The 14359-nt window shown below is 42.9% G+C and overlaps 1 protein-coding gene across 2 annotated transcripts in view; it reads left to right on the forward strand.

The window, feature by feature from the left end:
- Positions 1-14359, forward strand: part of LOC137412709 (E3 ubiquitin-protein ligase TRIM7-like) — a 78127-nt gene that overhangs the window by 52371 nt on the left and 11397 nt on the right. For both annotated transcript variants that reach the window (XM_078769824.1, XM_068098001.2), the window contains 5 exons: positions 327-422; positions 1498-1731; positions 4908-4930; positions 5403-5530; positions 7556-7609. In XM_078769824.1, coding sequence (XP_078625950.1) covers positions 327-422; positions 1498-1731; positions 4908-4930; positions 5403-5530; positions 7556-7609 — 535 coding nt within the window. The remainder of the gene's footprint in view (positions 1-326; positions 423-1497; positions 1732-4907; positions 4931-5402; positions 5531-7555; positions 7610-14359) is intronic.

Below are 14359 nucleotides of genomic sequence, written 5' to 3' on the forward strand. Positions count from 1 at the left end.
CATATAAAGGGCATCAATTTCCTTCATACAGCTGCATGAAGAAGTAAATGTATTTTAATTGCCAGATGTAGGGCACCCCTTTATAGTCCGCCTCTACTTCCCTTAACTATCAATTATTATTCACCATGATAAATAATGTGGATGAGCTCTCTTCTCATGCAGTTGTATAAATAAAGAAGAGTTGATATTTAATTTGGAATCTATAAATGTCTAGTCTCCACTATTTTTGCAAATACGTTTTAAAATCATTTTGTGCAGTTTGTGCCTTATCGTTTCCACATATAGATGAACAATTCTCTTTACCTGGACTTATTTATTCTATGCAGGGCGTTTTGACTGCAAAGTGTCCTGAACTATCAAAGTCAAAGCAGCACCTTGAATCCCAACTCCATCAGCTGAAGCGGGAGGTTGAACAAACACAGGTATGAAGTACCAAGGAATGGACGTGATTGAAGGAAAGAGAATTAGCATCTGGAAAAAATATTGTTCTACAATGGGTGACATCACCACAGCTCAAACTACACAATCTCACTTGCATCTCAGCCATCTCAGGCCACCTCTGGCCATCTACACACACTAGCCACCAACCACCTGACCCAAAACAATTTCAATCCATGACCATTAATGTCAGATTTATTTTTAAATCTAACTGAACAGACTTTTTTTTGAAAGTTTTCACTCTTAAAATGCTTTCAAGTTATTGTTTAAATGCTTTTTGGGGGGGGGGTACAAAAGTCAGCTTATGGAAGAACAAGATACAGAGTGCAAAAAGGAAATGTATTGACGGTGGGGCAGTGGGGCAAAAGGTGGAATCCGAAAAGGTTAGGGAATTAATTAATGGGAAAAAAGAAGAAAAAATACAAGATGTGAAGAACACAGTAATCTGCAAGACGATTGGTTTGGGGAAGTGGGGCGAGGTGTTGAAAAGTGGTGAAAATAGTGAAAGTGGTAAAATATTGCAGGTTTGGATGGTTCAGGATGACGGGAGAGGGTAGTGGGATGCCAACATCGAGCCGTGGAGGGTAGAGCGGGATTGAACTTTTTCATGAAGATTGTTTCACAAGCCAGAGAAAAGAGTGGAGGTAGGCAGGTATCCTGTAATATTACTGCCCACCTCTGTGCAATTCTCTAGAAACAAACTGTCCATATATGAACAAGTGTTAGTGTTTTTTTGTGATCAGGAAATCTGAAATTTTATTTTATTTCTTTCACTTTTAAAGATTTTGACCTTTTCTGCCAAATTCTGTCCATTAAATGCGAACTAGTTAAAATCTCCCCCATCTCGGTTGGGTAAATGTTGAAATTTCCCATCAACCCATCATCTCACCCCAATAAGTGTTGTGGATAAGTGTCCTGTCCAATACATTATGTCCTTCTAAATGCATTCCTGCAATATGTCCTTCAGTCGTAATCCATTCTTCTCTTTAGTTTTAACCTTTTTCTGATGGTTTATTCTTGACTTTTAACTCCAATCGCACAATGATTGATTTATTCCAGCATTCAGGCAAAGCGACTGTGGAGAGGATGGAGGACAAGCGATTGGCGTTGTACCAATATGTGGATAAATCCGTGGATCTGATGAAGAGTCGGGTGATCAAAAGGCAAAATGAGAAGATTTTTCTCCTTCAGAAGCAGATGGACACGGTGAAGGAGCAGTTGAGCTCTCTCCAGGAAACAAATTTCACATTGAAAGCAGCACTCCAGGATCTTGAGACTATTTCTTTTTTACAGGTAGGCATTCTTCTTCACCTTTTACAAAAGTGGTAATGTTTAATTGTCGATATTTATTGAATTTAATTTTTTTAGAAGAGAAAAAATGGACTAATCATAAACCTGCAGGACATGAGAGCTCGGACTTGGGGTATTGCTCGGAGAGTGAATTAATGGTACATTGTACTTTAGGAAGGATAATAACACAACATGAATATACCATCAGATGTGGAGATATCGTCCTTGACACAGAACCTGGAAGGTTCATTTATCACTCTTGTTTAGGGATTATCGTTCCACATTTACCACAGCAGTGATTGCTGACAGTTGTCACGCTATTGAAGATTGTAAGAACAGTAAGTTACACGTATGATGCTTATATGGGGCTGCTGGTGTGAGGGAAGACCAAGAAAGAAGCATTAATAAGAATTTGAAAGGTAAGTGTTGAGGGAAGATTCATTGATTGGGGGCGGGGAGGATTTACATGTTAATGAAGGTGTGGGTTAAGTTCTCTTTTAGTGATTGTAAGAGTAACCACAACAAATATTCACAAACACGAATGTTGAATTACGATGACGCCTGTTCTGCCACGTCAGAGCGAGGTAGTCTTCCTTTGGTCGTCGCCCTTCATGGATGACGGCGTCATAATGAAGGCACCGATGACATCAACATTAACATATATTATTCCCCATGGGGAGTACTTGACAATGAGCCATATTTCAATTTTTTCCATGGAGTGGTTTCGGAGTTTTTGAGCTGCAACTTTTTTCCAAGGTGGCGTCCATGCCATGTGACATATGACGTCATAATTAACAGCAAAAAAATAAACAGGCAGAGGCGCTCCTACGGTAATAGTTCACGTCAATTGGACCAACAGTTGCCAAGAAAATGAATTTTTTACATGCAGACATGGCACACGTATGGCACATGGCACACATATTGCACACATACGCAACTGAATGCTGAACTCCACTTTTCGCTTCGCGAGCGCAGGTTAATTAGATATTTCTGTGTTGTCACTGCTCCTTTCCGATGCCATCTCCTGGCGCTGCATGACATCATTGCCGGGCCCCCTTCGGTGCCCGGCAATGGCGCACACTTTAAGGGAGACATCGGTTTTCACTCCGGTTTCTTGCTTTCTTCCTTTATTGTTTGCTTGTTTGTCCGGGTGATATCTCTGAGGTCCTTTGAGCTGGGAAGCTGAAATTTGGACACGGCAGTGACCAAGTGATGGGCTACAAAGCATATTTTTGATTTATTAAGCAATTCATCGATTAATTATTTAATTTGTCCGATTAATGACTTGATTACTTTCTTTCTTTTTTTAAAGTTATAGATTCGGATAAAACGGTGGTGGTTGAGGTATTCTATTAGCCAATTGATTAATTATTTAAATATTGTTATGGACCGCGGATAAGGATGTTGATTTGCCGAGCGGATGGCACCGCGGCCGAACAGTTACCCCGACTAACCCGATTCCCGAACGTTGGCCGGATCGCGCCACAGATATTCAATATGGAAAAGACAAAAGCGACACGGATGTGAAGGAGAAGAAGACAGAAGTAGGGAATACGAATATAATTTATTTACTATTTACAACCAAAAGTAACCAAGGAAGAAGGAAAGATAAGAAAATAATTTACAGAAGATATTAGAGACACAGTGCAACGCTAGCTTACCTACAGTCTTAATTAACCCAGGGACAGAACAAACAAGGACAGACTCACGCGGGGAATGATGATAGGACTGGCAGGAGGTGGATGGCTGGAGGGAGAGGAAGGTCCACGGATACTGCAGCACGATCGGCGCGTTTGGCAGCCACCGTTCCTTCGCGGCCCCGCTCAAAACTGTCGTCAAGGCCCCAAGCTGCTGTGTTGCTGCTGTGGCTGCTGCTGCTGCTGCTGAAGCTGCCGCTGTTGCTGCTGTGGCTGCTGCTGCTGCTGCATGGACGTCGCGTGCTTTCTCCAGGACTCGTCTGACTCGTCTCGTACTCAGTCCAACCACCCTTCGCTTCTTGCGCGCGCGCTTTTATAGCGCCTCAGGCGATCAAGCCGCCGGCCTTCAGGACACGCCCATCGGTCAGCTCGCCTCAGCCCTGATTGGTCGGCACGGCCCTCTGGCTTCGCCCTTGATGATGATGGGCGGGCACGCCCTTCTTCCCCGAGCTGAGCACATGCTTAATGGCGGCTTTGGGGCGAAATCAGCAACCACATCTGTAGCAAACCTGGCAAACTGCCCAGTGCAGTTGGCAATGGAGGCTTGGAGGGGATGTAGCTGGCAATTGAGGCTTGGCAATGGAAGTTTTGGGAGTGGGAATGTGGAATGAAGGGAATCTATCTTATTTCACTTGGTGCAATGGAGTGTCATCTTAATGGAAGACAAGGCCTTACCCTAATACACATAATAAAGATATAACTATCAACAAGGGGGAAATCTATGATTGGCTGACGTGATTGTTTATGACCTAATTATGGGACGCCCTTTGACCTTTATACATAACTGGAGTAAGGAGGGTCCAGAATAAAGCAATAATAATAAAAAACACAATAAAAAAAACACAATCCTCATATCCACAACAATATTTTATGATTATTATTTATTTATTTTCATTATTAATCATTTATATATTTGCTTTCACATCTTTGCACCTTTTGAGCTAGCAAGCTCATATTTTGACACGACAGTGACCAAGTGATGTGGCTAAAAAGGATATTTTTGATTTAAAGATTAATCATGACGTATTGATTGAATGACTTATTGAATTGATTTTTAAAAATTTACAGCTTCGGATCAAGCACTGGTGGATTACTTATGCCATTAGCCAATTGATTAAGAAAATATTGTATGATTAGTGTTTATTGATTTTAATTATGCAATTAATCAATCAGTTGTTGTACACCTCTCCCTCCCAATACAGTCTCTATGACCTGTACGGCGGTATTGCCGGGTGCCGGAGGTGCCCCGGCATTGCCGCGCTGGAGGATATTTATTTATTTGGCATGGGGGCGGTGTACTTTGAATGTATCTATACTTGTTGTGTTTTTATCTTCAAGGGGGTACATTATCCAGCCTGTCAAATGAAAATTAATTTCACGCTTAAATTTGCAATTTGAACATTGTGCATTATTTGCATTTACGAAGAGGGCATTCATTTACGAAGAAGTCGTGAGGTAATTCACTGTTTTCTTCCTTTTCAGGGTTATAAGGATGTAATAAAAAGGTAAGACTGTGATGGTGTCCATCACATTGTTTGACACATCATCATGCTTTTATCCTCCTCTCTGTTCCTTCTTTAGAATCATCATCCATTTTCATTCATCTCCAGATATATTTTATTTTCTACTTCTTCCAAAAATATGTATTTCACAAAATTGTCTCAACTCGTTCTCATTTGATGATCTGATATTCCTTGTTATATAATGTAACCTGAGTCCATATTATATGAGAGAACATGAAGAAAATGAAAGTTTATCAAGTGCATTTGTTTTAAACATTCTCCTTCTCATATATTTGTTGAATTATAGATTCTCATCGAAAGATTGGCGCAAATATATATTCCATCTGTCATTCTATTTCAACCACAAGTTTATGGATATCTTCATATTTGAGGCTTTTATAATATAATTTTACAAACCTTTTTCTCCTTCAATGACTTCCTGATCTTCCTGAAGTTTTTTCCTTTTCATACAAAGGCTCGAGTCGGTGTCAGAATTTCAATCTCTGAAGATGGCACAACCCACAGTGTTGGACTTCTCCAAGGAGGAGAAGAACATGGCCTCATTCATTGAACTCCATGACAACTTTCTGAAGAATATAATGAGTGAGTGACAAAAATGTGCTATTTTGTAAGGAGAATAATTATTATTTGGGGAACATAAGATGCGAGAGAACCAGGAAGGATAATAGAAAAGTGAAAAATATATAAATGACAAAGATCATTGTCCTCCTCTCATACACAACTTTCAAAAGGACATATTCTGTTCCTACATGCTCGGTGCTCTCGTGCAGCAGCCCTCGTAACAGCGGTGTTTGGGGCACCATAAAGGATGAACCTGGTACCTTCAGAAACCTGGTACCTGGTACCTTCGTACAGTACCTTCAGAAAGTATTCACACCCCTTGACTTTTTTCACATTTTGTTGTGTTACGGCCTGAATTTAAAATGGATAAAATGTAGATTTTTTTTGGCCACTGATCCACACATAATACCCCATCACGTGGAATTATTTTTTTTAGAATTTCCTATGACAAAATAATTAAAAATGAAAAGCTGAAATGTCTTGAGTCATCAATTATTCAATACTTTTGCTATGACACTCCAAATTGAGCTGAGGGGCATCCAATTTCCTTTAATCATCCTTAAGATGTATCTACAACTTAATTGGAGACCACTATGGCCAATTCAATCAATCAATCAATCAAAATGGTTTGTTGAAAGCATGTCTGGCAGTGAATGGCTGAATTGCACAGCCATAAATATTCATAATGTGCAATCAAAGATTGCTTACAAGAGAAAAATTTATAAAATTCAATTCGTGAATTGATTTTTAAAAAATGTTAAATTAAAAAACAAACATGGCATGTTTCAAACAGAGCTAGTGTTGCTCAATTGATTGGAAATTATACCAGAAAGAAACACACCTTTCTCTATAAGGTCCCACAGTTGACAGTGCATGTCAGACAAGAAACCCGACCATGAAGTCCAAGGAACTGTGCATAGAACTCTGAGATAGAATTGTGAGGAGGCAAAGATCTGAGGGAAGGGTATCGAGCAATTTCGAGAATGTTGAAAGTTCCGTCCGAAAAAACTGAGCAACCTGGCAGGAAGAACCTTGGTCAAGGAGGTAAACAATAACCCAATGACCACTGTGACAGAATAGAGTTCCTTGGCTGAGATGGGAAAACCAGCTGGAAGGACAAGAGTCTGCAGAACTTCCCAAATCTCGGGTTTAGTTGGTCTGATGAGATGAAAATTGAACTATTTGGCCTGAATGTAATGCGCTATTTCTGGCGGAAACGGAGCACAGCTGATTACCTATCTAACGCTATCCCGACTGTGAACACGGTGGTGGCTGGGATAAATATCTTTTGTTTGTTTCCTTTTTCCTGTTTCCAGTGGGGCAGGGGGGGGGCAAGGTAAAGTACACTTTATTTTTGCATTTATTGCTTGAAGGTGAGGTGTGTGTGTGTGTGTGTTTGTGTGTGTGTGTGTGTGTGATTGTGTGTGTGTGTGTGTGTGTGTGTGTTTGTGTGTGTGTGTGTGTGTGTGTGTGGGGGGGGGGGGGGTTGTGTGTGTGTGTGTGTGTTTGTGTGTGTTTGTGATTGTGTTTGTGTGTGTGTGTGTGTGTGTGATTGTGTGTGTGTGATTGTGTGTGTGTGTGTGTGTGTGTGTGTGTATGTGTGTGTGTGTGTGTGTGTATCCACTGCTACAGCTCGCTTGTATTAACAGGAAATGAACGGAACTAAACACCTCTCGGTCTCATCCACGGATATTTCTCGTATTTCCTATTTTTCCAGGAGTCTGATTTTCATCCAGGAGCAAAACAATTATGGTTGATCATCTATTAATTGCCACTCGTTTAAATGCTGAAAATCATGTTTAACAAGACTATTTGAGTTACACACTTCTCCCGAGCAGCGGCAGGTTAAAAGTGCTGATGAGCAGAAGCAAGTCCCAAAATGCACACACAGCACGTGCGGGAAAGGCCTCGTTAGCATTCATACATCGTTCAAATCTGTTCGTGTTTTTTAATTGTTCCTTAAAGCAAAAAATATTTACTGTACAAATAAACAGCAGGATATTTACATTGATTGTGATGTTGCTTTATCTTTCCTTCTTTCAACAGAGCCAGTGGAGCTCCAAATGACTGAGCTGGACCAGAGCAGCTTGAGAAGTCTTTGTAAGTGAAATGAAGGGCAATGGGACATGGAGGGTGAAGGGATTGAAGAGAATGATATTTAACGAGGAAATTCAATGTCCTTCTTTGGTTTTTCTCTGTTTCTATGATCTTTTTAAATTCCCACTTTCTTGACTTTTATTCCTTCCCTTTCCTTTAATTTTGTTTCCCTTTTTATTCATTCTGATCCACTGGTTTCTTTTCTCACTTACTGGGTTTATATGTTCAACATAGTTCTCGCTACCTTGTATTTTGAAAGTTAACTTTTGAAATTTTTTCCCCAAAATCATCAAGAACCAAGTCCATGGCCTCATATAAAAAAGGAAATGATGAAATTTTTTTGTTGTTCTACTTTTTGTATGACGATTTTGATTGAATATTTCCATCATCTCATAGTACAGCGATTTCATACCTCCAGTGCATTCAGAAAGTATTCAGACCCCTTTACTTTTTCACATTTTGTTATTTTGCAGCCTTATGCTGAAATCGTTTAAATTCATTTTTTCCCTCATTAATCTGCACTCAATACCCCAAAATGACAAAGAGAAAACAGGATTTCAGAAAGTTTTGAAAATTTATTAAAAAGAAAAAAGTGAAATATCACATTTACATAAGTATTCACACCCTTTGCTATGACACTGGAAATTTAGCTCAGGTGCCTCCCATTGCTCTTGATCATATTTGAGATGTTTCTACACCTTGATTGGAGTCCACCTGTGGTAAATTCAATTGATTGGACACGATTTGGAAAAGGCACACACCTGTCTATATAAGGTCTCACAGCTGACAATGCATATGAGAGCAAAAACCAAGCCATGTGGTCGAAGGAACTGCCTGCAGAGCTCAGAGACAGGATTGTGTCGGGGCACAGATCTGGGGAAGCCTACAAAAAAATTTCTGCTGCATTGAAGGTTCCCAAGAGCACAATGGCCTCCATAATTCTTAAATGGAAGAAGTTTGGAACAACCAGGACTCTTCCTGCAGCTGGCCGCCCGGCCAAACTGAGCAATCGGGGGAGAAGGGTCTTGGTAGTAGAGGTGACCAAGAACCCAATGGTCAATCTGGCTGAGCTCCAGAGATCCTGTGTGGAGATGGGAGAAACTTCCAGAAGGACAACCATCACTGCAACACTCTACCGATCTGGGCTTTATGGCAAAGTGGCCAGACGGAAGCCTCTCCTCAGTGAAAGACACATGAAAGCCTGCTTGGAGTTTGCAAAAAAGCACCTAAAGGACTCTCAGACTGAGAAACAAGATTCTGTGGGCTTTTTTTATTCACTTGTTTCTGTTATTTTTACAATGTGGAATAACACAATGGTATGGTACTCAGAAGATACCCAATATTGGAGCAAAAGTGCCATGATATCTTAGTCAGCAATGTCAAACAATGTACATGTGTTCCTATATTGTCTTACGTAAGCCTGACTGTATCTTGCAGCTCTGTCTTATTGCTCGTTTCTCAAAGAGTGATGTCTTAATCCAGCCTCAGGCCACACAATGAACTGCACTTATAAATGCCCAAAATAACTGTTGTGGTTTCCCTCTAACCAATAGGGTGAGAACAGATGGGAGGGGCGGAGCCTCTTGAGAGGAATTTATGGATAGCGAGACGTGAAAGACACTCTCCTGGTTTTTTTTACTGATTTGCTAACTTGAAGTGTCAACAAAACTTATTATACACTCGAACTGCAAGTATCCTCACTAAACTACTGAGAGTACGAAAACATACTCCAACTTTCGTTTTGTATCAGTGGGTGGGGCCAACATTTTTTTATCCGCATCATCCTGACATTAGTACGGAGAGTCGAGAGTGCCAGCGCACACTCTGATAATAGTTTGGTAAAATTAACTTCATTGAAGAACTTTATCAAGGCAAGATATAAGTATTTATCTGTGGTATCCAAATCCTGGTTCTGAGAAATCAGAAGACTTCGGTCATAGTTGAGAAAATTCTCGCCAGACAAATACAGTCACTATAAATCATCAGAAAGACGTTAGTCAAACACACTGTACAAGTAGCACCCTCTTTTATCTGAGCATGCGCACAGCAAGGTTCAGGTTTGATCAGTAGAGAAACTAGGATCTTTATATTTAAATATCAATTAGTTGACCATTTACCAGTCCAGTCAATGCAGTGTGCCAAAACAAAGATGAAAGGAACACGAAATGTCAATTCAAATATTGATTAAATTCAGATATTTTATTTATTTATTTTTTGTATACATAATCGAGGCTCGTGAAAGAGCTAACATTTATCACACAAACAAATCAAACAGACAAACAAACAAAGTATATAAAAAGGGGAGCGGTAGACAAGATGGGGAGAGACGAGGAAGCACATAAACACAACATTTGAGAGCAGGGACATCGGGAATGTGTGGGAGGGAGAGGGCTTGGTGGGAGGTGGCGTGGGAAGGAGGGGGGGGGGGGGCTGGGAGAAGTATAAACACAAGGACACCAAGGACTTCCAGGAAAGAAGTTGGTATTTCAAAAAAGTGGATTTGGGGTGAAATTAGCGGGGATAGAAAAGATCAAGGTTTTTGGATGGGGGAAGATAAGAAATGGTGGTGAACAGCTGTTTTAAAGACCTGGAGGGAGGAGTGGGATGGAAGAGTTGTGAGGGAGTTTGTTCCAGAGGTGGGAGAAAAGAGGCATGAAGGAGTGAAGGTGAGCAGAGAGTCTTGATTTTGGCAGTTTAACCATAAGAGGGTTGCAGGCAGATCTTGTGCGACCTGTAGGAATATTTGCGGGACAGAGCCCAGAGAGAGCTGGAGGAGCAAGGCCGGAGAGGAGTCGGTAGAAGACAGAAAGACCACCAACCTGCCTGTGGTGAGTAAGTGAAAGGCCCTCGGAGGTAGCTTCATCACAGGCGATTCAAATGATTTTGAACGCTTTGGTTTCAACAGCGTGAAGACGAGCGAGGTGTGAGGCAGGAGCACCAGCCCAGAGGGGAGAGCAGTATTCCATTGAGCTGCGGATGAAAGCCCTGCATGTGGTGAGGAGCTCAGGTGTGCCAAGGAAGGACTTCGCACGATGGAGGATGTCCAGTCGGCGACTGGCTTTGGAGGCCAGATTTGAAATGTGGTTTTCCCATGAAAGATCATGGCAGATAGTGAGACCCAAAAGCTTGATTGACAGAACTTCTTGGAGAGGATTATTCAGAAAGTGGATGGGAGGGTTGTCCAGTCGATCTTTTCGGAGAGACATCGTAAGAGTGTAAGATTTGTCAGGATTGGAAGACATGTTCCACTTTTTTGCCCAGTCTGTGATTTTGTTCAGGTCTGCAGAGAGTGAGGAGGCTGCAGACTGCTGATCTGAGGGATGAGGAATGGAGCGGCAGAGAGTGGAGTCATCAGCAAAGAGATAGAGAGGATTTTCAAGAGAGTCAGAGAGATCATTGATGAAGACCAGAAAAAGCACAGGGCCCAGAACACTGCCTTGGGGAACTCCAGCCTCAACAGGAAGAGGAGATGGGAGAAACCCATTCAGGGCCACACGTTGACTATGACTAGAGAGGAAGTCAGCCAGCCACGTGTGGAGATTTCCATGGATACCAAAGGAGGAGAGTTGGTGAGCAGAGCGGGGTGCCAGACCGTATTGAAGGCACGTGATATGTAGAGGGAGACAGCTCTAATTTCCTGTTTGGCATTGAGGACCTCCATCCGTTGTTGAGACAGCAGAAGCAGCATGTCCAGAGTAGAGTGACCTGGTCTGAAACCACATTGATGATCAGAGATCAAGCCATTGGAGAAGAGGAAAGATTTCATATCTGAAGCAATGATGGTTTCCATGACTTTGCTGATAATTGAGATAAGGCTGATTGGTCTCTAGTTGCGAGGATCTGTTTTTGCACCTTTTTGTGTAAAGCAGTGATGTTCGCTGATTTCCAAGCAGATGGAAGATGGCCTTGAGCAAAAGAGAGGGTGAAGATAACAGAGAGAGGGAGTGAAAGAGTGGAAGAACAGGATTTTAGGACCCGTGGGCTGATGCCGTCAGGTCCAGTTGCAGAATCGGAGTCGAGGGTTGACAGAAACTTTTCCATCTTGTCAGGAGGAAAGGACACAGAGTCCCGGAGCAGCTGGGTCTGACTGGGTATGGTAGGTACAGAGAGGGATGGGTTTGGGACACAAGATTTAGAGGCAAACACAGAGTTGAGGCATTCAGCTTTTTCACGTGCTGTTACGTGTTCCTCCCCGACTTCCTGTTCTCGGTATACCTCCGAACCCCGAGAGGAGCCACGGCAGAAAAATATGTTATTCTACGTAAGTAAACAATAGTGAAACCACACCAAGGATTATAAACGAGCAGATGTTGTATTAAAAATCACACACAATAATAAAGGTGCAACCAATAGCAATCAAAGTGCACTCAATATATCTTAAGATGGTACCTTCCGCTGAAATAAGATAACTCACTGCGCCCTCCCAGTGACTGGAAAAGAACCCTCCTCAGTGTCTCCATAACTCAAAGATGATCCCGGCGAAGAGGCGATGAGGCGAGTAAGGAGGCATAGGTAAAGCGTGGCCCGTCACGTGGTCTAAACCAACATCAAACTGGTGGCGGAAAGGGAAATCCCAAAGGCGCGATCCAGACGTGCACGTTCGAAGTTCAATCAGCGAACCGCAATGTATTCTTCAAATGCCGCTTTCGCGCACACACATCCCCGGCAGACGACCAGAGGGTGAGAAAAGTTGACGCGTAGCAAAACCTTTTTTGGTGAACGCAGCGCGCGGTACGAAATGGCCGACGGCTCTTACTTGAGTCAAAGCGCCTCGGCGAGGCTTCTCTGCAACCTCAATGCCTATACCTGACTATGCAGGTTTCTCAATTCTCCAGCGATAACACCTATCACAGGAAATTCCTTTCAAGGACTCAAAGGTTACTCGCAGCTTTCATTCGATCCCGCTCGCTACGGAGCTTCAAGACACGCGTCTTCCTCAAATTCTTTCCTCACACCTTCTTCCTCCTCTCCTCTCTCCTCGTCTTCCGGTTCTCGATCCGGCTTCCTCTCTTTTTTACCATGAGCGCTTTTAAACTTTTAACCACAATAACCATTTCCCTTAAACAATAATAACCATTATAACAAGAACCAGAAATGTCTCAAGTGGATGAAAACCACAACCACGGAAGTGCCTAATCCGTAACAGTGCGGAGTCAGCTGTGTAGCCGTTTGAAGTAAGGGAGGGGATGGAGGGGGGACAAACACCAGAAACAGATTTGACCAGACGCCAACAGGATTTGGAAGAGGGAGACAGATATGAGAGTTCGGTCTTGAGAACATATAGATATTGTTTCCTGGCTCTCCGGAGGATGGACACACACTTGTTTCGGGCTTTGTGAAAGGAAATGAGATTTCCTTCCGTTGGATTTGCTTTCCATGAGACGAAGGCAAGTTGTTTCTGGGCATCAGCCTCACCACAATATTCCATGTACCATGGACAGGAGGAAGGGTATGACAACTGAAGACGAGATGGGATAAATCTGTGCATGAGAGAGAGAGCAATTTACTTTGGAAGAATTCCCAGGATGAGTTGATGTCAGAGGTGGTAGAGATGGGAGACCAGTCCAGATGATTGATGGCTGCTTGAAGACTGTGCCAGTTGGCCTGAGTGAAATGCCAGACTCGTTAACGCTGAGGAGGTTCCCTGAGAATGGTCAGAGAGATGTCCACTTTAACAAGCACATGATCAGATGAGCCGATTGGAGCAGAAGAAGAGCAGCAGACATTTTCAGGGAGGTTAGTCATAACCAAGTCCAGAAGAGAAGATGCTCCGTTGACTGAGATCCGGTTCGGGAAATTGACAGATTGTGTCAGTCCCAGTGAGTTGCAGAAGTCCTTTGCTGAGGAGCCATGGCTGGTGAGAGAGGTGTCCACACCCAGCCAACTGGAATGGTGACAATTGAAATCACCACATATGAGGAAGAGAGAGTTGCGATGAGTAGATAGAAGTTGGGCCATATTATCAGACAGCGAGATGTAGATGGAGTCATCACTGTTTGGTGGACGGTACAACACACATATGAACAAGAGGTGGGAGCGAAGGGGAAGCCGTAGCCAGAGGTATTCCTTGGGGTGAGGTGGAGAGAGGGCAGTGCAGGCGAGTGAGAAAGAGAGTTTTTGATAGAGATAGCAACCCCACCTCCAAGACGAGGCTCAGGTCTATCATACCGGAGGAGGGAGTAACCCTGGAGAGATACTAAGGAATCAGAGACATCATGAAGGAGGAAAGTTTCTGTTAAGCAGATCACGTCTGGATTGTCTGAAGCAACCTGTATGGAGAGATCAGTTAAGTTTGAACAAAGGATGTTTGAGGTCCATACCGTTAATGAAGAGGAAGGGGGAGCATCGGATACAGAACAGGGGGGAGGAGGGGTAGTGTAAGATGTGGAAGAGGATGAAGAGGTAGGGAGAGCTGTTGAAGGTGTGTCAGAGATTTCAGAATAGCTCGGAGAAAGGGAAGGATGGGGCGGACAAAAGGTTTGATGGTGATTGGGTGAGGCACAATGTGGTGTTATTTGAGGAGTGGGAAGAGCGAGGCAGAAGTTTGGGGGAGATGGAGGTGAGAGTTGGAAGGGGGAAGAAGCGGGGAGGACGCTTTGAGGAGGAGGGGTGAGAGCGGGGAAATCGAGAAGAAATGAGGGTGGGTAGATTTGATGGGGAGGGGCGAGGGGGGAGTTTATGAGGGGAGGGGTTAAGGGGAGTTTAGGAGGGAAGGGACAAGGGGAGGGATTTGAAAGGGATGGGAGATGGGGG

Source organism: Myxine glutinosa, chromosome 1 (assembly GCF_964187855.1).
Source record: "Myxine glutinosa chromosome 1, kmMyxGlut1.1, whole genome shotgun sequence".
Lineage (NCBI taxonomy): Eukaryota > Metazoa > Chordata > Myxini > Myxiniformes > Myxinidae > Myxine > Myxine glutinosa.